The following is a 24,598-nucleotide window of genomic DNA, read 5'->3' on the forward strand; positions in this document are numbered from 1 at the left end:
GAGCCCGAGGTATGCAACCTCGACACCCACGGGCAGGGATTTTCACAACCTTTGTGCGAACAGTTTAACACGTAGGCTTTCGCGACCAATATTATTCATAATAAAGGTTTTTGGTTTTTTGTGCGAACCACCAACCCTCGCCTCCACAGTGCCGGTTTACATGCGTGCATTCACACCACCCAGCTTATATAAGCACAGTTTTGATATCAGCAACATATACTAACACGATACTGATGGGGTTGAAGGCAACAGGCAATTTAAGAAAAGCACACTTCTTGGGATAATACACATTGGTGTTTACTCCCAATGGATGGGCTTACAATCCAGCTTCTCTCGTGTCCATTAAAGGCCATACGTACAAAGCATACACATGAATGAATAACTCCTGATGGCTTTTCAGCAGTGCTAAAAGGCTGTATTTTCTACACGTTTCTGTGTTGTTTGCAACTTATGAATTCATAATAATCATTCTTTCAGCCTATTTTTAAAAAATACCTTCATTCTCCATTGCTTCATGAAATTATTGTTTAAGAAGAAAACAAGCTTACAAAATGGCTCGATGCAGGTAGGAGGGTGGGGGGAAGAACCAATACTCTTTGGAGTCAATGCAAGCATCTGTTGACGTTTTGAATGGGCAGACGTATCTCCTACAGGACACAAGGCTCCGTGTCTCGGTGCATGAATGAAGAGTCGTTGCGCAAGTTTTTTTAATTCGCCACCTGAACATTAAATAAATCGCTCGCTCGTCAGCAACAAGACAGGCGCCACAATGTCAATGGAATCTGAGTATCTGGAGACTGCAAGGGAACGCATCAATCGTTAGGCATTTGCATTCTCACCGTTGACCTGGGTAAAGCTATACTTAGAGACGAGGCTATTGCACCGAGCGAGAAAGCGCCACGTAGATAACAAGCGATGCGACAGCAATGGACTTTCAGACCGTGAATTTTCAGTGTTGTTGGTGCTGTCGTCAGCATGTAATTTGCCGCTGCTAGGTACAGAGCTCCACGATGTTTTTTTTTCTTCCATTAGTTTCCTTCCCTTGTTGCCCTTTTGCGTTGTTTTTTTTTAGCCCACAAATACAAACACCGGGCCACGTGTGCCCTCCACTCCCTCGCCCCTGTTTAGAGTCTAGACTCAACACCATCCTCTTCAAGATTCCCCACGTGACATAGTTGTTGTTGTTGTTGACCTGATTTCTATTTGCCTCAGTGGTGCTCTACGTTTTGTTTTGCTTTGTCGTTTTAGTGGCCTAGATCCAGGCCCCGGACTGGGACAAAAGCCAGTCCGGGCAAATTGCCGGGTGGGCCGGTCCATTCTGAGGGCCCTGGTGGGGCGGGGGTGCTGGTCTGCGTTGGGAAATTGTAAATGTAATCAGAGTAAAATATATATGCGTGTAATATTAAGAGATGTTATTACCTCGAATATGTACGCTTCATTGATTATTTATGCTCTCGATTAGCATTAAGTCCCCATATATTCGGCAGCCCCAAAGATTCTTCCTCACCCCCCCCCCCCATTTGTTTTTGGACCAGCCCAAGTGGAAAATGAGGTCGCAGGGCAAAATCACGATGAAACATCACATCGAAAAATGTGCTACTATGTACACAGTGTCTCGCACAAAGCCATTAAAATCACCCACGAGCCAGAATTTGGCCCGGTGTGTTTCCAAAGGCCTCGGCCGATAATATATCTTTTGTGTGCCGGCCCGTCACTGCCTAGGTCACGCCTGCAAAATGTTGACTATCGTGGTCTCTGGAGTTCTCATCTGGTTTAACAAATTAACTTGACTTGTCTGTCATTTGTAAAAGTGCTTTCAATCACACCCTACTTTAAACATATCGACGCCTCCCTTTCACTCCTGCGATGTGCATCTTGACGTGCTTTTGAAATGAAATGTTGCATCAACACTTAACTGTATTGGGTCTTAACGTGAGGGGACATGCACACGGTGAATGGGAGGTGACAGGGATGGCAACGGAAGGACGGAGAGGTGGGGAAACAAGAGGGTGGGTGTTATTGGAGGGGCAACTAGTCGAAGGGGGAGGAAAACGGGAAGGCATTAAGTCAGTGAGTTCCTGTTCTGTATGTAAGTTGAACTTCTCTCGCGCCGTACGTAGCCAACCGTACTAATCGGAGGTGCGGGGGAAGGACAATAAACTGAACACAACAAGTTGTTCTACAGAAATGAGTTGTCAATCTTGATTTAAAAGTGCATAGCTCCGGTGACTTCCGAATGTCGGAAGGAAGAGCGTTCCAGACGGCTGCATAAGTGCAGTGCTCATCTCCCGTTTACAGCCCTGAGCCAGTAGTGGAAATTCCACATTCATATGGCGGGGGCAAATAATCCGAAAGGACATCCACTGTGGACTTCCCCACAAAGTGGTTATAATTGTATCGACCCCAGTGGGATCATGGGAACAGTCATCCCCCCAACCAAGATTTTAATCCGCAACCGTTCGACAGTGACCCCTCTCTGTCACTGAACCACCAGGCTTAGACAGCGCAAGGGAGAAGCAGCGAACGTAACAGATCGGAGTCCGTGGGTTTCACGAAGTCACATTTCATGTTGAAGTAGAGCGTATGAGTAAGGAGACTAGAACAAGATACGAGGGGAAGGGTTTGGCTGAAGGAAGACTGACAAACGATCTTAAGAGCAGGGAAGATGATTGTATTATTGATTCTAGTTTGAACTGAGAGCCGGTGAAGGAATTTGAGAATTGGTGAAATGTGGTCGAATTTTCTGGTGCGAGTCAGAGGTGTTGCGGCAGATAATTCTGGAACATCTCGGGGTTACAGTGAAGCGTTTATTGAGGCCACAGAGATTGCAGTGATCAATACAAGAAGTGACACAGGCATAGATTAGGGACTCAATAGCTGATGGGATAAAATAATAAGTGGAAATTAAAGAATATGTGCAGGTAAGAGGTCCGAGGTCCTGCAAAGTTGAGATATGAGCAGAAAAAGAGATCTCTGGATCAATAATAATAACCAGGTTACAGATATTGCAAGCCAGCATAATATCATGATTTACAAAAGCGGATACAGGACGAGATGGATCAAGCACGCCTTATATGAGCACAGTTCTGACATAAGCAACACATGCTTACATTGCACTGGGAGGGGTAAGGCGAAATGCGATTTCTGATATGAGCACAACACTGAATATAAAAAAACTCAACACATTCGCCAATAACACTGTGGCCTGATATAGAAAAAATATAGACAGTTAATAGGCAACGCGTTTGGCTATGGCCCTCCTTTATAGCGCATGTGTAGTGACATCGCGGATGTCACTGTGTAATGCCGGCCCGAGAGAGGCACGGCGTGCGATCTAGCGACATTGCGGACACCACGTGGACGTGGGTGCAGTACCGGCCCTCGAGGGGCTCGGTGAGCGCTGACTGACAGTTCTGGATGGCACCACGCTCTGCGTGCAGTGCCGACCCCTACAGGACAGGGTGTGAGAGTGCCAGCCACGGGAATGGGGTTACTATAGGCCGTGGCACTCTGGTTGACCCCAGAGGACACGTGACCGGTTAAGTCTACACAGGGGCCCCAAGTGGGGGCTGGGGTGGTCACGTGTCAGGGTCGAGATCCTGCTCGAGGATTCTAGAAGGTGGTCGTGGCTAAGGGCGAGGCCAGCCCCGCCACAGAGAATATAAGCCGGGTCCCCGAGAGGGACCGGCTGCTGTTGTTCATCCTGAAGAATCTACATTCTACGTTCTACGTCCTACAGAGTCACCAACACGTGGACTGGGACCCAAGCTGTGGTCTGGTTCGTTGTAGCTAGTTACGGTGTAATTAGTGCAGTTAGCCTGGTGGTCACCACCATAGGTTGTTATCTTATTAAGTGGCAGTTGCCCCTTGTGTTGGTATTAATAAATGTGTTGCCTCCAAGAAGTATCTGCGACTCAGTTGAACTCACTATACATGCATGAAGGAGGGCCGTTGCTGGAAATGCCATTGATGACACATGTTTTCAAATTAAGGCAGTGGCATTGATGAATGTGTAAAGTTGTTTTGTTTTTGCAAAGCTGCCAGCACCACTAACTTCTTTGTTTTTCTTTGGATATAAGCACACTTGGTCTTGGTCCCAAGGGGTGTGCTTATGACTAGCTTCGACTGGAATCGGATGTGGATTATGGACACGGACATAATAATTGCCATGGAAGACCTCAGGTATAATGAGATTGAACCTACTTAGGGCAATCTGATTGTCGCCAAATGGACTCTTTCATGTTGGGAGATGATGACTGTAATCTCCTGTGGAGTGACACAAGGGGAATATCGACTATTATTAGTTGTCATTATATTGCTTTGGGTACATTTGCTTTGTTATTTGAACCTATTTTTTTATTCTAAGTGTAAGTCATTCGGGGTACATTTTAAGTCGTGTCAGCCGCACCGTTAATTATGTGAAGTGCGCTACATATAAATAAATAAGGAATTATTGATTTACAGAAGTGTGGGGGCACGAGAGGAGGGGGTATGGTTAAATGTGACAGAAATAAACGAGATTCCAATTCTGATTGTGTCAGCGGATGTGATGTAGTTCAAACCGTACGCGTTAATTACGCCTTTGATGGAAAATGTAGGTTTTTGAATGTTTCTAATCATCAAGAAATGTATATTTATAGTCGTAGAATATCAAAAGAATGTAGTCACAGATTCAGGTATTCTCTATTGTCGAGCGATATTTTATATTACACAGAAATTTAATGCAGCCTTCTGGCTGTCAAGTCTAATTTTGTTCAGCTAAAAAATATATCAATGAACACTTGTTAACAATCAATGCAAATTCAGCTTAATTAAATTGCCTGTCTAATTACTGCAAATAGAAAGCAATTAAATTATATGCATCGCGTTATAAGCAAATCACGCATATATTTAATACCAAAAATAAGTTATTCTGGTAAAAAAATAGAATGCTATGCAATGGACCATGCTAGGATATTTATTAAAGAATACATTATGAAGGATTATGTTTATAAACGTCGCATCGTGTCTTTAACAACATGAACATACAATTAGTATAATGTATGAGCCTGCACATTAGCAACAGTATTACGATTGAAATGCATTATAAATAAACCGGCACGATAATTAGTTATTTCAGGGCATTTAGTCTGTGCGGTGTATAATTGAGAACACTAATATCTGCATAAACATTGAATCGTAACATAAGGCTTTTACAACCAGACTACTAATTTCTCTTAATTTACAAAACGGAAATATGTATACGTATGTTGAAATTATTTTGCACCGTACTGTGTTCAGCGGAGGTACAGGGTCATGCAAACATTTTGAGAATTTTGCTGATTGCAACTGTAGCATAGAGATGAGTTCAAATTGAAGGGTGACCATCTCACCCCGCCTCCAATGCAGCTTCATCTCACATCGGCATTCGGTCCTCCACACCAAATCTATATTAATTCCCCGAATTATTTGCTAAATCCTAGATTTCCCGCTTTCTCTACATTAAAAATTCATAAGACCTGCATCCGTAGGGAAAAGGCATCAACGAGGATTTATTGGAATCTGACTTCAATGAGATGTAAACGATGGTTAGAATGCACAGTCCTTTTTGTGGGTTCCGTTCGTGGATGAAAGCTTCTACAAGCTATTGGTCAAAGGGTTTCACCATACGTCACTCGCCTACGCGTGATAAAGCACCATGGATCCCTCTCACTCATAGTTATCCTAGTTCATTCTGTTGCCTTTGACAGCACAGACCATTCCACCTCCAAAGCCGGCATGAAGATGTCTCTGACACACTCCCCGGTTCCACCTTTACCCCTCAAACCGTTCCTTTTTTTGTTCCCATACAAACGGGCTGTCTTCTTTTCAGAAAGCCAAGTGCTGTGGGTGTCGCATCGTTGGGCCCTTGCTCTTCTCAATATCTCAATATACCCCACACCTCCGATTAGCGTGGTTGGCTACATACAGTGCGAAAAAAGTTCAACATATATACGTAATCCTCATGCTTGGTAAAATCAATGACGGTTTTAACGTCGACCATCGCTTCTACGCTTGTGATGTCCAGCTCTCCGCCGTCATCAACCCAGCCTCACTCTCCACCCTTGCATTCTGTCTGAATGCAATTCTCATCTTGGGTTCAATTGACCTTTTTTCCAGTGCAATGTTAACACCACTGAAGACCTCACTATTGTCAAAACATGTACAAACTCAGTCATGACTCCAGTTTGAGCGTGCGCCTCCTAAACACGTACATTGCACTGGGAGTTTGCAAAACTCTTCAGCACGGTTGGCTACGTTCGGTGCGAAAGAAGTTCAACACATGTACATACAAATCCTTGGAGCGGTTATTGGTACTGAACTCTCATTATCTTCCTATATAACGCAACTCTTCCGCACAGGGAGATCGAACGAACCGCTGTATTGTACGTCCAGTGTGCTAAACATTAGACCACGGCAGCATCGATCACCCTGTGGGATGAAGGAAGATGCAGTTTATATTTCATAAATTCCTTTGATGCTGTGAAGGTTCCACAGCGGCTTGTGCACATGTTGTCTGGCCATGCACAAACGGCGCCCATTCGCGATTACAGGAACAATTATCTGGAACGCAATTCCAGGGGAATTGAAGGCTGTCAGTTCCTACACGACAGATATTATAATAGAAGTGTTGGTGTGTGAGTAAATAAATAAATATAACACGGGCAAAATATAACAACCTTGCTTTCACATTTCCCATTATTAAATCATTGTTATTTCCCAACCTCTGCCATTTGATGAATAAGCGTTTATTGCCTTAGAGGTTTTTGCTCTTTTAACAATCCCTTTGTAAACCCAACGTTCAACAAAAATCTCCCTCTACCATATCAGTCCTGGATATTATTTGACCATACTTCACCCCGCTGGTCAGGGCGAGACGATAACGATGTTTGGACCGGGCGTGGAGGAGGTGGTGGAAAAAGGACCGGTTCAGATATTATTTCCCACTGAAGTTAGCCGCGGACAAGTGCTCAATACTAAGGTCGACGATTGCATAGCTCAATGTGGGAAGTGAGAAACAACTGCGCCACTCCTATTGCACTCGTCAGACAGACATCGGACACCCCAAACTCCCACAGTGTGGCTGCAACCCTGATCTAGGCATCTCATAAGTCATTGAACGTCACCTAAAACGAGTAACCTGTGTGCTGCAACACAGTAGACCAATATCCATACCAGAGATCCGTAGTTCACGAAAGCCGTATCCAATGCTGACCTTGACACCCACAACGTAAATACCATAATGCGTTGTCCTACACGTGAGTGGGTATGCAAAAGCAATGTGCAATGGTGGATCACAATGTGTACATATGTTGAACTTCTTTCGCTCCGTACGTAGCCAACCGTGTTAATCGGAGGTGCGAGGGAAGGACAACGAACTACATTCAAAAAGTAGTTCTAACATAAATGAGTTTCTAATCTTGATTTAAAAGTGCATAGCTTCAGTGGCATCCTAATATCGGTAGGAAGACCGTTCCAGACGGCCGCAGAAGCGCATCTGAAGAATATTCCAGAATCAGAATCTTTATGTAGATTTCAGGAGAAATCCGATGAGCGATGGAGCTCTTTTTCACACATGGCCAGTAGCGGTGCGTCAGCAAGCTCCAACATCAAAAATACAAAACAGGATAGAAGTGCAAAATCGGGAAAATGGTAAGCAAGTCACTAAGCGCAATTAATTATTGTATTTGTTCAGGTTCGATTTATCGAGATTGGGCAACGCAGCAGAAACGGTAACAAAGCAGTCCCAGCGCACACCAAGATAACACCAGTCAGTAGTAGTCCCTCAATAAAATGGCACATTAACATTGAACTATGGATGCACAGGCAATGATCAAAGTCACACTTCACATTTGCAAATGTGACTGAAAGCGCGCGATGCAGTGACCCGTCTTTGTTCGATGGCTAGCCAAGAGCCCTTGCGAGGATGACCGGAGTTCGCTTGATGGTTTACGCTCCTTGACGAGATCAGTGAGGTACTGTGGTTTATTTGTGGCAAGCAAACGTCACGTGCGTCACTGTTACCACGAGCCACCTTCGCCATCAATAGCAGACATGGTCAATCCACTGCTGGATGAAGGCCTCTTGACGCCGTCGCCATCGCTCGCGGTCCAGCAATGAGTGTGGCAGACCATCTAACACGTGCATAAAGCGAAATGTATACGTGTCGATGTTTTACAACCGGCGATGCCAATTCAAATAAAAAAAAACATAACGGACCGACGCCACGCGTCGCGCGTTATCTTAAAACGCCATTCACTCAACTAACGATGACATCTACCTTTCTAAGGTACGCCGCACCAATTCCGCGTCGATTCGCCAATAGGCACGGACGTCTGAATAATGTACAAACTCCACAACCATTTACAGATAGGTACAAGGCGGTAGGTGGCGTGGGAAGCAAATGCGGCAATGATGGAGGGGGCCGACAAAAGCCTCTCCCAAAGTAAGCATAGACTCGAGAAACGATTTCATTAAAGGACCGTATCCTAAACCATGTTTTATTCTACAGATAAAGCTCACTGAACTATGGAGGTATTTTTCAGAAGTGGGCTGGCCACACATGCTAGCTCATCGAAGTGGCTCATCTCATAATCACACGTGGGAATCTATAGTTGCAGCCAAATAATCTAAACGCGTGATGTTGTTTCTAAATGTGGATGTAAAAGCCAAACGACCCGGAGAAAAATCCACGCGATCACAACAGGGAGACAGCGAGCACGGGTGACTCCAAATATACAAAAGGCATCGTGGGGATCCCGATCGAACCCACGAAACCCTCCTGCACAGCATGCGAGGCAAAGGACAACTTCTAACCACCCTATCCACGGTTTACCCCCACTGGTGCGGGAGCAGAAGCAACCTAGGGACATTGAATTCACAAGGAGCCGTGCGTGCGTTTGCGCAAGCTCCTGGCGTGCGCGTTCGGTACGATGACAAAGCGTCCGCAAAGGAGGTCAGCCACTAAGCGATTCGTTCTTTGACTCCGCACCGAGCCCACGCGGGCGGTCAGCTCGTGACCGAGTTTCCGCACTGTTCACTTACTCACAGTGAGCCACAGTCAAGCGACGCTCACTCACATTCGCCACAAAGGCAATGATTCTCCCGTATAGCCTTCAACGGTCTGAGAGAGCAAGTGCTGAGAGCGAGCACCTATGAAGACCGGCACGGCACGTGAGTGGGTGGGTGGCCGGCACCGCGCCCGGCCGCCTTTGTCTCCCTAGTGGCGCTGTTTACACACCGCACCAGATACTCATTTGAGGCTGAGTCGACCTAGGGGAGGCCCAGGACCGGTTCAGATAATCACCACTGGTGTTGACCGTGAGCGGCAATCGAACCCGGGTCGCACGGGTTCGTTCCACAGCGCGCTGAATGCTACACTACCGCTTACACCAGCGCGCACACAAACACAAAACACGCTCACTCACAGTCAACCACGCACCCTTTTTACGAGGTCACACTCTCTCACACTTAAGTCACGCAGACGCTTAATCATGCTAAGTGTCATGCTTATACCAAGTGACACACACACACGGTCACACTCAGTCACTCGCACACGCTGCGCGCACACGCGTTCACACGCAGTTACTCTCGCGGTGAGAATCGCACACTCACACTGAATCACACACGCACGCTCACACTAAGGCACACATACACACACACATTAAGTCACACACACACGCGCTCACACGAAGGTACATGCACCCGCTCACACTAAGTTACACACACGCGCGCTTACACGTACACACACACGCTCACACTAAGTTACACGCACACGCTCACACTAAGTTACACGCACACGCTCACACTAAGTTACACACACACGCGCGCGCGCTTACACGTACACACACACACACACGTGCCTCACACTACTAAGTCACGCTCACGCGGGAGAGGGACACCGGTTTGCGACGCAGCGCGCATCCATGGATTGCAACATTCGCGCGTTCTTCCTGAGCGCCGAGCGCTACTGCGCTCCCTACAATGGGACCGCGAGCAGCGGGAACCCGGCGATGCCCGGCTTCGTTTGCCCTCGGCCAGGGGACTCAGCCGACGACCTCTTCTGCTGCGGCTTCAGCGATGCCAAGTACTGCTGCTCGGAAATCGGTCGCTACTTCGATGAGAACTACGACTACATGTGGAGGCTTGGGTGAGTCGCGAGAGTCTTTTCCGCGAAGCATGCAGCATCATTATCATCATCAGCCACGCCCGATCCACTGTTGGATGAAACGCCTCTCCAAGCCGTTTGCTGAATGTCTCGCGGGGCCTGCGAGACGCCGCAACCTGGCCCCTAGTGGGTACCTTGCGTGCGAGATGATTTCACCGCTCCGTCTATTGCCCTCTCGGATGCGTTCCATCACCTCGGCTGCCATCCCGTCTTTATTCTTCACCACGTGCCATCGTCCCCGTGACAAATCCGGGGTAAAGCCATACGGCGAGAGAGTGTTGGTGGTTCGTTTTGCGTTCGGGCATTTCGATTAAACGCTGGATGAAGGCCTCCTCACGCCGCGTGGGTCGTGGTGGTTATTTCACCATACTTCACCACGTTGCTTAGTGTGAGTTGGTGAAGGCGGGAGAGCGTTGTACACGTGGTTGTAGAATTGTAGAGTACAACATTTCATTTGTCTGCACTGACTTGTGCTATGTAGCTCCGCAGCAGCCGATAACACCTGATTTTTTGTTGTTCATGAATGATAAATATAATTGCCCATTCTAACACTATCCAGGCTCAGCGCTGTTTAGCTTCCGAGAACTGTGGAGAACGGGTTAATTCTGAGCGGTTTAATCTGGAGGCTTCGTTTCATTAGACGCAGCGGTCTAATTTAGTCGATGTTTCAGCCGGCTGGTATTTATAAGAAATATATAGGCGATGCAACATCTGTACTGAATGAGGCTAGATGATGATCCGAACTATTCTTAAGGAATACTTTGTAACGTCTTTTTTTCCATTCCCGGCATCGGCTACCATCAGTGGCAAGTAATATCTGAACCGCCACCTGCACATACCCCTTGAGCAACATGCCTCTGACCAAACGTGGTGACGTATGGTCGAAACTATCCCTACGACGAAAGCATTAAATGAACAGCTTTACATTTATTTCTGAGCGAGAGATATGTGCGTTATTGTTTTTCCTTAAATCAGCTCGGCCGTGATATATGCGAATCGATATGCAGTGAGGTCCTCTGGGGGGGGGGGGGGGGACACACGCACGTGCTGTGCGATGGAAGACAACATATTTTTTTAATATTCACGTACCAAATGGTACGTGCATGTTAAACAGACACTTTCGCTCGCGAGTTTCCGCTCCTCACTCATCCGACGACCCCCTTAATATCCCCCTCATAACCACCACCGTTACTGCTTCCTCTTCGTGTTCTCATTGTATGGCTATCACTCAATCCCCATTCATTCATTCGTCATCATTTACTGTCATCAATTTCGCTTTTTCCGAATTCACGCATCGTCACAGATTTTCCACCATTGTTTCCTCTCATCTATTCCATGCGCCTCATCTCCACCATTACATTCACACCGTTCTTAATTCTTTGTAAAAGCGTCTTGGTTAAGGCGCTATATGAGTTTCGTTAAGATAAGATACTGCATAGCCAACTTGTTACATTTGTAAATCCTCGATTGCAAATAGGGCTTAATCGCTCTTGAAATGTGTCACCCTCACCCCCCGCAGAGATCCACAGCCTAAAATGAAGCATTGCTTGTAAAGCTTCTTTCACAATAAAATAAAATAATTCCAGCCATTCTTACATAGTTTATTAATGAAGGACAGCCCCACCTCCCATCAACTTCCCCACGCAATGCCGGTCATAGGGGTTTGACTTACTTGATTGACTATACTTTACCACGCTGGTTAATGAGGACTGGTAAAGGGAGGGAGGGAGGGCAGGACCCGTTTGTAATTATCACTTGCCACTGACGTTATCCGTGGCAGGGAATCGATATAGGGTCGCCAGGTTCATAGCGCAGCACGCTAACCACTGTGCCACCGCATCACTGCATGCTGTATAGGTACGCAATGACAAAAAAAAGCCAAAATAGACGAGGTACATTGGCTGTAATCTACGTGTATTTTTCAGAGCAATTTGGGCAGGGTTTAATATGTTAGCAGGAGGCCGAGCTTCATAAATTATCACGTGGTAAGTTAAGCCCTCGTTCGAGGGATGGATTGGGATACGGGAGAAGCAGTCGTAAACTTGAGTTCGATTCCCGCCCACGGCTCACATCAGTGGCGAGTGACATCTGAACGAGATTGTGCTCCCCATCCCTCTCCTTTCAACAACGTGCTCCAACTCGCATGGTGTGGCATGGTCGAAACACCTCCACGGCGTGGGTCGACTGTCATTCAGGAAGCGATTGACAAACGGCTGCAATTTACTTTCACGTCATTGTTTTAATACGTTGCATGACTCTTTAAAGTAAAACGTACACGTATAGTAGTCACATAAAGGGAATAGCAGATGGATAAAACTGCAATTACACCACGGAGGATGTTCCGACCAACATCAATATATATATTTGTTAAATAAATAACCGAGGAGGAAGAGTGGGTTGTGCTTGTGCACCACAGCCAAGGCAGCAACATCACCAAATAATTTGTTGAATTTAAAGTGACCAATTTTAAAGTGACCCTAAATACACAAACATTTGGCTCATTCTGGGTCAGCAGTAACATTCACCAAAAATTAACAAAGGATTAAGGTATTATTTTGTAAATTTCACGTAAATAAAAACACATACATTTAATATTTCGCTTATTTGACACAATAATTGAAACTCCAGCACTGCTCGGTTTTCAAGGGCTGCATAATGAATTTGCTGCATTAATGGAATATTTAAAATAAAACCGAAGCAAATTGTTTTCTTCTCTATATATGAAAACGTAATTCCTGGCAGCGGTTAGCAGTCAAATATGTGTCACGAGAAATTGTAGCTTTTAACTCTCTTTGAAACACGTGACCGCTGTAGGACATGTTTGAGTTCATGTAATGCATTATTCAATGTTCCTCATTGTCAATTGAGAGTAGGAAATAGGGCTGGATTGTTGTAAATGACTGCCAGTCAGATAATAATTTGTTTTTGCCATATTTTCTCCTGTATTTACAGTCGTGAATATAACACCACGTATTTTTATTTGGCGTGTTTGAGTGACCTGCCAATTGCACTGCAATCTTAAAGGATGTATGTTCAACTTCTTGAACATACATCCTGGATGGAAGATCAAGGAAATTGGCTATCCACCCTGGGCTGTGCCAGAGGGTACAGCCACTGTGGGTGTCATGAGGGTCCGAACACCTCCAGCATAAAAGCATACAACATTCCTAGCATTTTCCTTATAACAAAGGTGCTAAATACTGATTATTATGATGACAGAATCTTTGAATACAGTAGCACACAGACAGAAGTAGGCTCAGTACTGAGTTTAGATCCAGTAGTTGCTTAGATTTAAAATGCAGTAATTATAGTATATGGAACTACTCCTATAAATAACAATAGCAAACTTCACAGATTATCTCTGTAATGTAACAGAAAACCACCGAGAGCCACGCTGCATACCTGGTCTGGGCACCTCATGAGTGCATGCACATCACCTAAAACGAGTAACCTATGTGCTGCAGCACAGTCGACCAATATCCATACCGGAGATACATAGTTAGGTAAGCTGCGTCCAATACTGGCATTCACACCTTCAATACAACACAGAATAAAATAGTGTCTAAACGTAAGCGCACCTCTAAGATGCTGCACAAAACAGTGGGGCATGGCAATCATGGAGTTGACAGCTCAGATGACTGGGGGAAGAAAATTTTAGATCACAAGAGCAGCAGACGGGTAAGACCGATTGGCCATTGAATGAAGGTCGACTGGAGTCCTCGACAGAAAGTCTCAGTTTTCAGAGAAGTGCAGTGAGGAAAGCAGAGGGAGACGATAGAGTATCTTTAAAATACGGTGAGGGTGATCTTATAGTGGATGCTGTATATTTATGAACAACACTTTCCCAAGCTGTGGGAGGTGCGATGCGTAATAATAATATAGTGAGGGGAAATGGGGTGCCGTGGTGGCGATGTTATCTCCCTCAACTGGTATTGAGGCTTGAAGTTTGGGGCTTGGGGCTTGAGGCATGGGGCTTGAGGGTTGTGATTGGTGGGTTTGGGCTTGAGGTTTTGGCTGGGGACCTGGGGCTTGGGGCTTGGGGCTTAGGATTTGTGGCTTAAGGCTTTGGCCTTGGGGTTTAGGGCTAATGGCTTGTGGCTTGGAGCTTGGGGCTTGTGGTTTGGGGCTTGGAGTTTGTGACTTGCAGCTGGGGGTTTTGGGCTTGAATCTTGGAGCTTGAGGTTTGTTGATGGGGCTTGTGACTTGATGCTGGAGGTTTGGGGCTTGGGGCTGGGATATGGGGCTTGAGGCTTGTGGCTTGAGGCTTTATGCTGGAGGTTTGTGGCTTAGGGCTTGGGGCTTGGGGCTTGAGATTTAGGCTTGGGAACTTGGGACTTGGGGCTTGAAACTTGATGCTTGGGGCTTGGAGTTTGAGGCTTGGGGCTTGAGACTTAGGGTTTGTGGCTTAAGGCTTTGGTCTTGAGGCTTGAGGTTTGGGGCTTATTTTTGTGGCTTGGAGCTTGGAGGTTGGGGCTTGGGGTTTGGGGCTTGGAGTTTGTGGCTTGCAGCTGGGGGTATTGGGCTTGAGGCTTGGGCTTGAGGTTTGGGACTTGGGGCTTGAGCTTTGGGGCTTGAGGTTTGGGGATTGGGGCTGGGGGCTTGATGCTTGTGGCTTGGGGCTTGAGATTTGGGCTGGGGACTGGAGGCTGGGGGCTTGGGGCTGGGGGATTGGGACTTTGGGCTGCTCATTTCAGAAGGAATTGACTGACTTTCGTGGTTCACCTGCGTGCGATTTTTCAATAATTGGCGGTATTGTGCAGCAAAGTCAAATTATCATTAAAAAAAACTTATATTAGTGGTGGTCCTTGCTATGCCAGTGCTCTTTGGTGAATACGTCTGTAACTATCCAGAGCCATTGGATAAGTAATGACTAATTATAAAAAAATATATAGTTTTACCATATGGATAAGACAATGAGATTTTTTTTTGTAAAGGATCAAGTAGCCTCAGTGATTGCAGTTTCAACCCGCAAGCAATTTGGTTGAGTTGCACGTGTGTGCACAAATATGGAATGAAATCTGAAAAGTTGAGCCAAGAAGGCTGCAGAGGTGCATGGTTGAAGTTTACATTGAGAGGTAAAGAGAGGGGAAACACGTGCAAGCAGCCTTGTGCAGGACATGTCTCAGTGAGAAGATATGAGGGTCGATGGTCAAGAAGCTACTGAACATCTATGAAGAGCTTCATAGCGCATCGGATTCCTCCAGTATAAGTATTCTGATTCTTAATAGTCCATACATGACGTCACGCACCTAGGGAGGGGGGTGGTGGGGTCAGACATTTGTGACGATGTGTGACGAGGGGGAGGGGGGGTTTGAGGAATGTGACGTCACATCAAATCGCGCAACTTTAAATAAATATAGACAACACGTTCTACTTAACTAAATATACTTTTTTTAATACATGTTTTCTCCTACAACATCAGAGTGCAGCGCCACAATAAATACGCACTACAATGACGATAGTTTAAAGCGATTTGAAGCATGTTTATATATTTTTGGGGGGGGGAGGGGGGGGCAGAGCTTTGTGACGTCATATTTGAGGGGGGAGGTCTGACTCTTTGTGACGCCGTGTAACGAAGGGGAGGGGGGTCTCAAATCGTCCAAAATCGCGTGACGTCATTTATGGACGGCCCCAGAGTGGCAGCCAAGGGAGGGAACGCTTACAAGACGTTGTCCACTTAGGAGATGGAGCAATCAAATCAGCTCTGTGCAGGTGCCAGGGTGGATTGCTACTTCGCAGATTTGTACGAGATGGCGACGACTGAGGAGGGCTCTTCATCCGGCGGTCGATTGATCACGGCTGCCAATGATTGTTGTACGAGTGTGGTGGGGCCATGCGCGTGAGCGCGTGCACATGCATAGCTCTACAGTATGTGCGTCTTCTGCTTTTGTGTGTCCTGCACCCACCCCCTGGACTCTGGGCTACGATCGTGTCCATGACAGGCTGGGCGCCGTGGTGGTGCTGGTGGGGGCAGCTGCCGTGTTCATCACATTCGTCGTCTGCATTACACTCTTCTGCTTCATTTTCTTTTGCCACAAAGCAAAGTGCATCAAGCATGACGCAGGCCTCCTTGTCAACGTGAACCTCGTCGGTGAGCAGATGGACGTACGCAGGCCTCAGTTGCTCACTGTATTTTCGCCAATGTTCCCAGGCTGGCTTGGAACAGGGGTTATCAGCATAAGGCACGACAATTAGAGTACCGAGGTACGCCTTTCCATAATAATTATATGTTATTGTACGCTCTATTTGCTCACCACTGTGCGCACACACTACCGCAGCATGATCGGGACAACATCGGTGAGACTAAGCGATAAACTAAACTATAATTTTTTTTTATTTTACCAGGTAAGGCCCATTGAGCTATACAGCTGTTTTTCAGAAGCAAGCTAGCAAGAAATTATAGCTCAACGAAGTGGCTTATCATCATGTGTAAATTGATAGCAGCCAAATTCTCTAAATGCATGTTTCTAAATGTAGAGGGAAAAACCGGAGAACACGGGAGAAAAATTCATGCAACCACGAGGAGAACATGCAAACTCCAAATATACAGGCGTCAGGGTTGGGATCGAACCCACGACCAGTGTGCCAGGCGACGTAGTTAACATCTCGCCACCGTGGCAGATGTGGCCTGCTCAGGAATTCTCGGATCAGTGTTCTGAATTGTTCTGACAGTAATTAAGAAACGACGCATGCAAAGAATCCCGCCCATAGAGGTGACTGGAGAGCACAGGAGGTCTGATCAATGCATGGGAACAGCGTCAGATCCACACTTTGTAAGTTGGGGGTGTCCTCCTGCCGTGTGCGGCGCGTGTGTCTGTGCTGACTGGTTTTGATAGTCTAAGTGTGCTAACCGTGTCAATGTGTGTGCGCGTGTGTGTGTACTGACCAATACAAAATATTGCGGGAGTCTCTAAGCCCATATCTAAAAAAACATGTTGGGCGGTATCTGGACAGCCGTAGCAACTACATCCCTAAATTTTGATTTAAAGCTTTCGTGACTGCAGTGATTCATATTCTTGGTTCTTTCGGTAAAGTCACGTTGAAGGGAAACAATAAAATAATAAAAATATAAAAACAACATATTTTATTGTTTCCCTTCAACGTGACTACCGAAAGAACCAAGACTATAACTACATCCCTGTTTGGAGGGGAGGAGGGAGTGTGAGGGAAGGGGTGGGGGGGGCACATGAAGCTACCAATTATATGGGAGCCTCAACAAGGAATCAGAACGGAGGAATCCGATGAGCTATAAAGCTCTCTTTCACAAATGTCCACAAGAACAAACAATACAAAAGCACGATCGGAGTGCAAAGTATAGTCCAGTCGTAACGACACATGGTGAGCTAGCAGCTCTTCCCTCCACCAGCTCTGCTTACTTTTACATAACCACGTCCACTCTGCCACCAGCCCCGCCTACGGTGAATGCCCATTTTCTCACATTGGCCCATGACCCTAAGGGTCATGGAAACAAAAGCACTAGCATCCCAACCCCATTGGCAACAGAATCTCTCCATAACATAGTTTTTTTTTTGGGGGGGGGGGGGTACGGAGCTCCTCTCTACTGAGTGATACTGAGCCAGCCAGTTGCACTCATACGTGGCGTCTGTGTCAATCTAATCAGCCATTTATTATAAAGATGTTGAAGTGTCGCAAGTTGATTATTTCAATCAGTCGCCGATGATTGAGCACGTGTGCACGCACATGCAAATTATCACTCTAATCCTGAGGATTACATTTCCAAAGAGATCAACTTTGACCATCACTCTATCCGTGTATCATGCTAACATCAGCTGCATATAAAAACGCAATTTTGACTAATGCAATTAAAAATAATGAAGCCGAATGCTATCCGATGAACTTCACCTGACCTTAAAAATCAATAGGAAACCTTTCAAGTGGATCAGTGAAATTTCAACCAGTGGTCAAAGTAATTAGATGGCTTTCAGTTGTCACAATTGTAGTACCTATCTTAAATGAAGCCACTCCACCTCTCTGGTTTCTATGTGTTGTGAAGAAGGGTTATTGCCCAAAACGTCACCCAATTTTAATCAGTTTTTTTACGACAGTGTTATTAGCAAATGTGTTGAGTTTTTTGTTTTATTTGTGATTGTACACCACTGATAAAGCAATATCACCAAATAATGTATTAAATACTAAATACAACTATTTTTCTTCATTAAGGACCTTACCGTATGGCCAAACATTTACATAAAACGTGGACAGAACTATGACAAATTATTTCATATCATTCAAAGGTATTAGGGATATCACGATTAATAAATTATTCATCAACCAAGGTGGCTCAGCGTGAGAGCGAGCAGCTCTAAACCCTGGTTGGGGGTTGACTCAGCCCATCATCCCTCCGGTGTCGATAAAGTGAGTACCACTCTGTGGATAAATCAACAGTGGTCTTTCTGCGGAAAAAAAAACTGCCCTACCACCCCAAAAACAGGAATGTGGAATTTCCACCACTGCCTCAGGGCTGTAAATAAGATGAGCTCATTCGAGCAAGAGATTTCTCCACACTTTTTTGAAGATGAGCCATGACCTAAATAAGTAGGCCAAGAGAAAACAATGCCAGAGGCCAGAGGGAGGTAGAGTGGATAAGAGTTGGAGACTTCACCCTTGCTCGTTTATGCACCGCTTACAACGGCAGCACCACCACCAAGCACGTGTTTACCGAATGGGTCGTACAAGGCCACGTGTCAATGCTATATGTTACAACAGCCCTCAATGTTTTTGTTTTCATTCTATCTTGTGCAATTGCCTTAATTAACCTTAATTTCTGCTACAGACGCAGCCGAAACCCCCGGCGAAGCCTCTGGCTGTGTCGGAAGGTCACCACCGGTGCTCGACAGATCACAGGAGAACGGAGTTTCGAGTGGCAACAAGCACGCTCATCACAGGGCACCCAGAGAGGCGTGGGTCCCAGTGCTCATCACACATACCGCACAGGTGGTGACTCACGAAGCCATCAGCACGCCCATCGCCATACCTTAGTGATCTCCCGTAGTGATTATGGGGGGCTGAGCCTCCCCGCCCCACCCCCGTTCTGAAGGCTCAGCCTCAGCCCTCATTTTAAATGCTATTTTTTTTTACAGTTGAGTCAGAAACATCGGTGCAATATTCATCACCAGTGGCTATCTTTCCACGTACGTCGGGCCTGACAGCCGGAGCAGAGTGCATGATAGACAAAAGCAGATCGTATCGTTAATTGTCCTGTCTGGCGTTTCACGTTTAAGGTTTGTTTAATCCTGGCGCTGTCACCCCCCACCCCTAACTAATGCATGCTCCCCCCACTCCCCCCTCCCCCCCCCAATTGAACCAGAGCATGCTACTTGGTAATTTACGCACTGTTTTTCATTTACTGCTTATGAATGGGGTTGTACCCTCGTGAAAATTGGGCCTGCCCCCATACCTGCCCTACAAAATGTAATATTTATGGTCCAGCCATTGGTCCCAAGCCCCGGGCTAAAACTGCATTGTATTACAGCAGCAGGCTGTCGATGGTCAGATTGCCCATCTCTCTTCGTGCCAAAAGTCACAGCATCTAGTGCAGTGGGAGCCACATGGGAATGACAAGTGTTGAGCCACCCGAGACCAGTGTTAATGCAGTCTGCGCGCTTTTATTTAATTTCAGTCAGTCGAGTCGATGGACATTCTGCGGAAAGTTTAGTCAAATCCCAGTCTGTGGATTAAAGTGGCCAATGTAATTCACCCTTGGTTATTATTGGTGTGAGGGGTGGGCACCCCCCCCCCCCCCCCCCCCCAATATTATAAGGTGACTCGATCAGTGAAGCGCAGAGTATTTCACTCGCTCCCGAAGAGAGAGAAACGACGAAAATGCCATCTGTAATTACGTCACTACATTATTTGAGTTTTTCCTCTTCATTCAGACTTGGTTCATTCCGTCTCGTCATCGTGGTGCTTTGGTGGGTAGCATAGACGTGATTCTTGATGTTTTTCATCCACGGATTGCCATAATTGACTGAAATACAATAAAAACTATGAGTTGACCGATATACTCATGGTGCAGTGGCAGCTGTGGAGAATCTAACGTTTTATTGGGCCACCTGAGACACATTTTTGAAAAACAAGGCATTGCACCTTTGGCTGCCTCCACATCCAGACGCGGTAGTGTCGGTCACTGCTTCTGAATGTGGTTGTACCCTCCATGAAATCTGACCTGCCCTCATATGACTGCCCTGGGCCAATGTCATATTTTTGGGCGGCTCGTTAGCCTCAAGCCCCAGGCTAATGCTTATACACTTTTTGAGTTGCAGGCTATCTGTACTTAACAACGTTATATCTTGCATCTCATAAATCTACAATTGTATGCGCTCTATCTGCCCATCTCTCTTATCTCTATCTCTGGGTGCTTCGATGAAATACAAAGGCAGTAAAGTACAACATCACACATGCGACTCCCAAAGGCACTGAGTTATGAGCGACCGATGTGAACGTCTGTAGAAACTGACAGCTACACTGCACAAATAGGAAAATGGACCAAGCGCAAACTGTTTTAGCTATGGGAACATTCCCGACCACACGTTTGAGTTAAGCGAATGCACGTGAGATTAAGATTACATTGCCACATGTGAAATGGCTGGATTTGTGAACGTGTATCGAAAATGACATTGACACCACACAGAGGCACTGTACTTGGTCTGGAGGGTTAACTTGTCAGGGTGGATCACGATGCTATGCTGAATTGGTATGTGTATCTTTATGCATTCTAGTTTTGTTATTTCAGGGTTCTGGTTACACTCAATAGTGTCCCCATGTTTCATTCAGTACACCCAATACCAAGTCATCCTGAATGCTCTCGATCTCTTTAGAACTCTCAACCTCTTAAGCGGGCTTGAGTCTGCATAGTGCTCACATGGGTGACAACCATTCATAAACATGTGTTACTGGCAGGCTGCGATGCTACGTGGTGGCGAAATGTTAACTGCCTCGCCTGGTATACAGGAGTGCATGGGTTCCATCTCAACCCTGGCGCCTGCTGTATATATGGAGTACTCGTTGTGGTCGCGTGGATGTTTCCCCGGGTCTGTTTTTTCCCTCCACAGTTAGAAACGTGCGTTTCGAGTATCACACTGCTATTAATTTCCTACATGATAAGCCACTTCGTTTAGTTATCACTTGTGGACAGGTCGCTTCTGAAAAAGAGCTATATAGCTCAGTGGACCTTGCCTGGTAAAATAAATAAATTGTTTGGTTTACGGTAGCAAAGAGCAGTGCAGGAAAAAAACACATTGCTGCTCTGTACATCTACACCTTCACATCTCTGCTTCACTCCATCAACAACCCACACTGACCGGCGTGGTGAAGTACAGCCAAATAACCCCCATGACCAACACAGCATGGGGAGGCCTTCATCCAATAGTGGACTGACAATGGGCCGTACATGCACACACACACACACACGATCTAGCACATAATTGATTAAGTCATTGATTCTGGTCTAACTTGACAAAATCACTCATTCATTCTCCTTTCCAGTCTCGTAATTTGTACACTCGTAATGCCGAGTTTTTTTTAGTGCCCACAAACACGAAGATATAGGAAGTAACGCTATAGATTAATGCCCTGATAAATCCAGGTGAAATCGAACACGAGCAAATGTAATACCTGGTTGTAGATTTGACACGGTTTAGAGGTTTTGGTGTAGGAGAGGCTTTCTTGCAACAGAAACAGATCCTACACATTTCATCAAGTAATCGTTTTGTCCCAACTGGCAAAGACTATAGCTCAGGGGCCGTCCATAAATGACGTCACGCACCTGGGGGGGGGGGGGAGGGTCAGACATTTGTGACGCGAAGTGATGAGGAGGGGGGAGGGGGGAGAAATGTGACGTCACATCAAAATGCGCAACTTTAAATAAATATAGACAACACGTTGTACTTAATCCAATATACTTTTCAATAAATGTTTTCTCCTACAACATCAGAGTGCAGCGCCACATTAAATACGCACTACAATGACAATAGTTTAAAGCGATTTGAAGCATGTTTTATTTTGGGGGGGGGGGGCAGAGCTTTGTGACGTCATATTTGAGGGGGGGTCTGACTTTTTGTGACGCCGTGTGACGAGGGGGGGGCTCAAAAATCGTCCAAAATCGCGTGACGTCATTTATGGACGGCCCCTCAACGAAGTGGCTTCTGCAGAAGTGCATAGCAACCAAATCTTCTAAACGCATGTCTCTAAACGGACGTCTTTGGAGGGGAAAACTGGAGGGCCCGGAGACAAATCGACGCAACCAGAGGCAGAGCATGCAAACTCCAAATATACAGCAGCAGCAGGCGTCAGGGTCGGGATCGACCCCACGACCTTCTGTGTACTACGCAAGGTAGTTAACATCTCCTAGCCACCGTGATGATGATGAGAGAGAGAGACACGCAAACTCCAAATATAGAGCAGCAGGCGTCAGGGTCGGGATCGACCCCACGACCTCCTGCATACCAGGCGAGGTAGTTAACATCTCCTAGCCACCGTGATGATGATGAGAGAGACATGCAAACTCCAAATATACAGCAGCAGGCGTCAGGGTCGGGATCGACCCCACGACCTTCTGTATACCAGGTGAGGTAGTTAACATCTCCTAGCCACCGTGATGATGATGAGAGAGAGAGACATGCAAACTCCAAATATACAGCAGGATCGACCCCACGACCTCCTGTATACCAGTCGAAGTAGTTAACATCTCCTAGCCACCGTGATAATGATGAGAGAGACACGCAAACTCCAAATATAGAGCAGCAGGCGTCAGGGTCGGGATCGACCCCACGACCTTCTGTATACCAGTCGAGGTAGTTAACATATCCTAGCCACCGTGATGATGATGAGAGAGAGACACGCAAACTCCAAATATAGAGCAGCAGGCGTCAGTGTCGGGATTGAACCCAAGACCTCCTGTATACCAGGCGAGGTAGTTAACATCTACTAGCCACCGTTTCTAACTATCTGGCCTCTCTGTGCGCGGTGAAGAAGAGACATTGCTCGAAATGTCACCTTTTAAAAAGTTTCCTTTTGCGGCAGTGCCAGTGATGAACGCGTTCAGTTTTTTTTTTGTTCGAAATGTATACACCATTGTCACATGCAGTCTCACAAAATAGTAATATGTATACTTTAACATTCCCATTACTTGGTACACATAATTCGAGTGATGTACTTTTTGACGAAGTGTGTGGTTTCCGTGATACTGGCATTACAGCGTGCATGCATGGGGGAATTTAATTCGAGGGGTCATACCATTACATACAAGAGGGGTGACAATGTGAAAAAAATATATATGATTTTGGTGTATATTAGCAATCACAGCGACCCCCCACAAGTAAATGTGATTTGGCCAAGGACTCTAATGCATGCTTTCTTGCCTTCAGTATTTTGGACAGCTATTAAAAAACGTACTGCAAATTATGTTTTTTTACGTAATTACATTTGCTGTGTTGTAACAATACTGTATTGTAATTCAGTGTTCTCCAGCATACATTGATGCATGAATATCGTTGTACTTTCAGTAATCTTGAACACAAGCTCCATCAAGTTGAAGTAGTATGCAGAGATACTGACATAACTGGTACAATGCACATGTCTAGAATGTAAAGCAAGTTACCTATATCCATATCAAAGAACAAGTATCATGTCTTTATCCCTCTAATCAACTGTACACCTCATGTCTCTGCTGGTTGTTAAATAATTGACATCCCTTTTCTGTATGAAGGCCACCCCACACCGTGTTGGATATGGGGTTGTATAACCATACTTCACCATGATGGCCACTGCAGGTTGAAGAAGTTTGGGGTGGGGTGGCGAGGTATTAATTACGTCGCCAGGTATACAGGAGGTCGTGGGTTCGACCCCGACCCTGACGCCTGTATATTTGGAGTTTGTATGTTCTCCCCGTGGTAAGGATTTTTCCTCGGGTCCTCCGGTTTTTCCCTCCACATTTAGAATCAACATACATTTAGACTATTTTGATACTATATATTTCCACATGATAAGCCACTTCGTTGAGCTATAGTTTGTGGCCAGGTCGCTTTTGAAAAAGAGCTATTTCGCTCAGTGGGCCTTACCTGGTCATTTAATAAAATAAATTTATTGTGGTCAGGAATTGAATTGCCATGGATGGGTTCCACAGTGCAGTGCACAAACGTCTGCGTCACTGCTTGACTGGGCAATGAAGGTTTATAAATCATTACTCATCTTTAACCATGCAGCTCGAATTATTGTTTCTCATGAAACGATTTGCATTCAAGGCGTCGCCCAAGTTAATAGTTAAGTACAAAGTCAATGTGAACAATAAAGCAACTCACGAAGCATGAAATCAGAGAGATGCTAAATTATGCATGATGCCATATTGTTGGTGTAATTATTTTGTGGAAATAAAATATTCATAGTTAAACATCA

At 45.8% G+C, this 24,598-nt stretch overlaps 1 protein-coding gene across 2 annotated transcripts; it reads left to right on the top strand.

The window, feature by feature from the left end:
• Positions 1-8,694: 8,694 nt before the first annotated feature.
• Positions 8,695-24,598, top strand: LOC116948924 (protein shisa-like-2B). Of its 2 annotated transcripts, none has more exons than XM_032966194.2 (3): positions 8,695-10,168; positions 16,338-16,390; positions 18,981-24,598. In XM_032966194.2, exons 1-3 carry the CDS (start codon positions 9,945-9,947, stop codon positions 19,184-19,186), a joined length of 483 nt encoding a protein of 160 aa, XP_032822085.2. In that variant the 5' UTR covers positions 8,695-9,944; the 3' UTR covers positions 19,187-24,598. The 2 variants fall into 2 exon arrangements, with proteins under 2 accessions (XP_032822085.2, XP_032822084.2); XM_032966193.2 differs by lacking the exon at positions 16,338-16,390 and adding an exon at positions 16,129-16,277 and having other exon boundaries at positions 8,858-10,168.

The sequence above is a fragment of the Petromyzon marinus genome, chromosome 35, assembly GCF_048934315.1.
Source record: "Petromyzon marinus isolate PM22_M1 ecotype Great Lakes invasive population chromosome 35, UKy_Petmar_22M1.pri1.0, whole genome shotgun sequence".
Classification (NCBI taxonomy): Eukaryota; Metazoa; Chordata; class Hyperoartia; order Petromyzontiformes; family Petromyzontidae; genus Petromyzon; species Petromyzon marinus.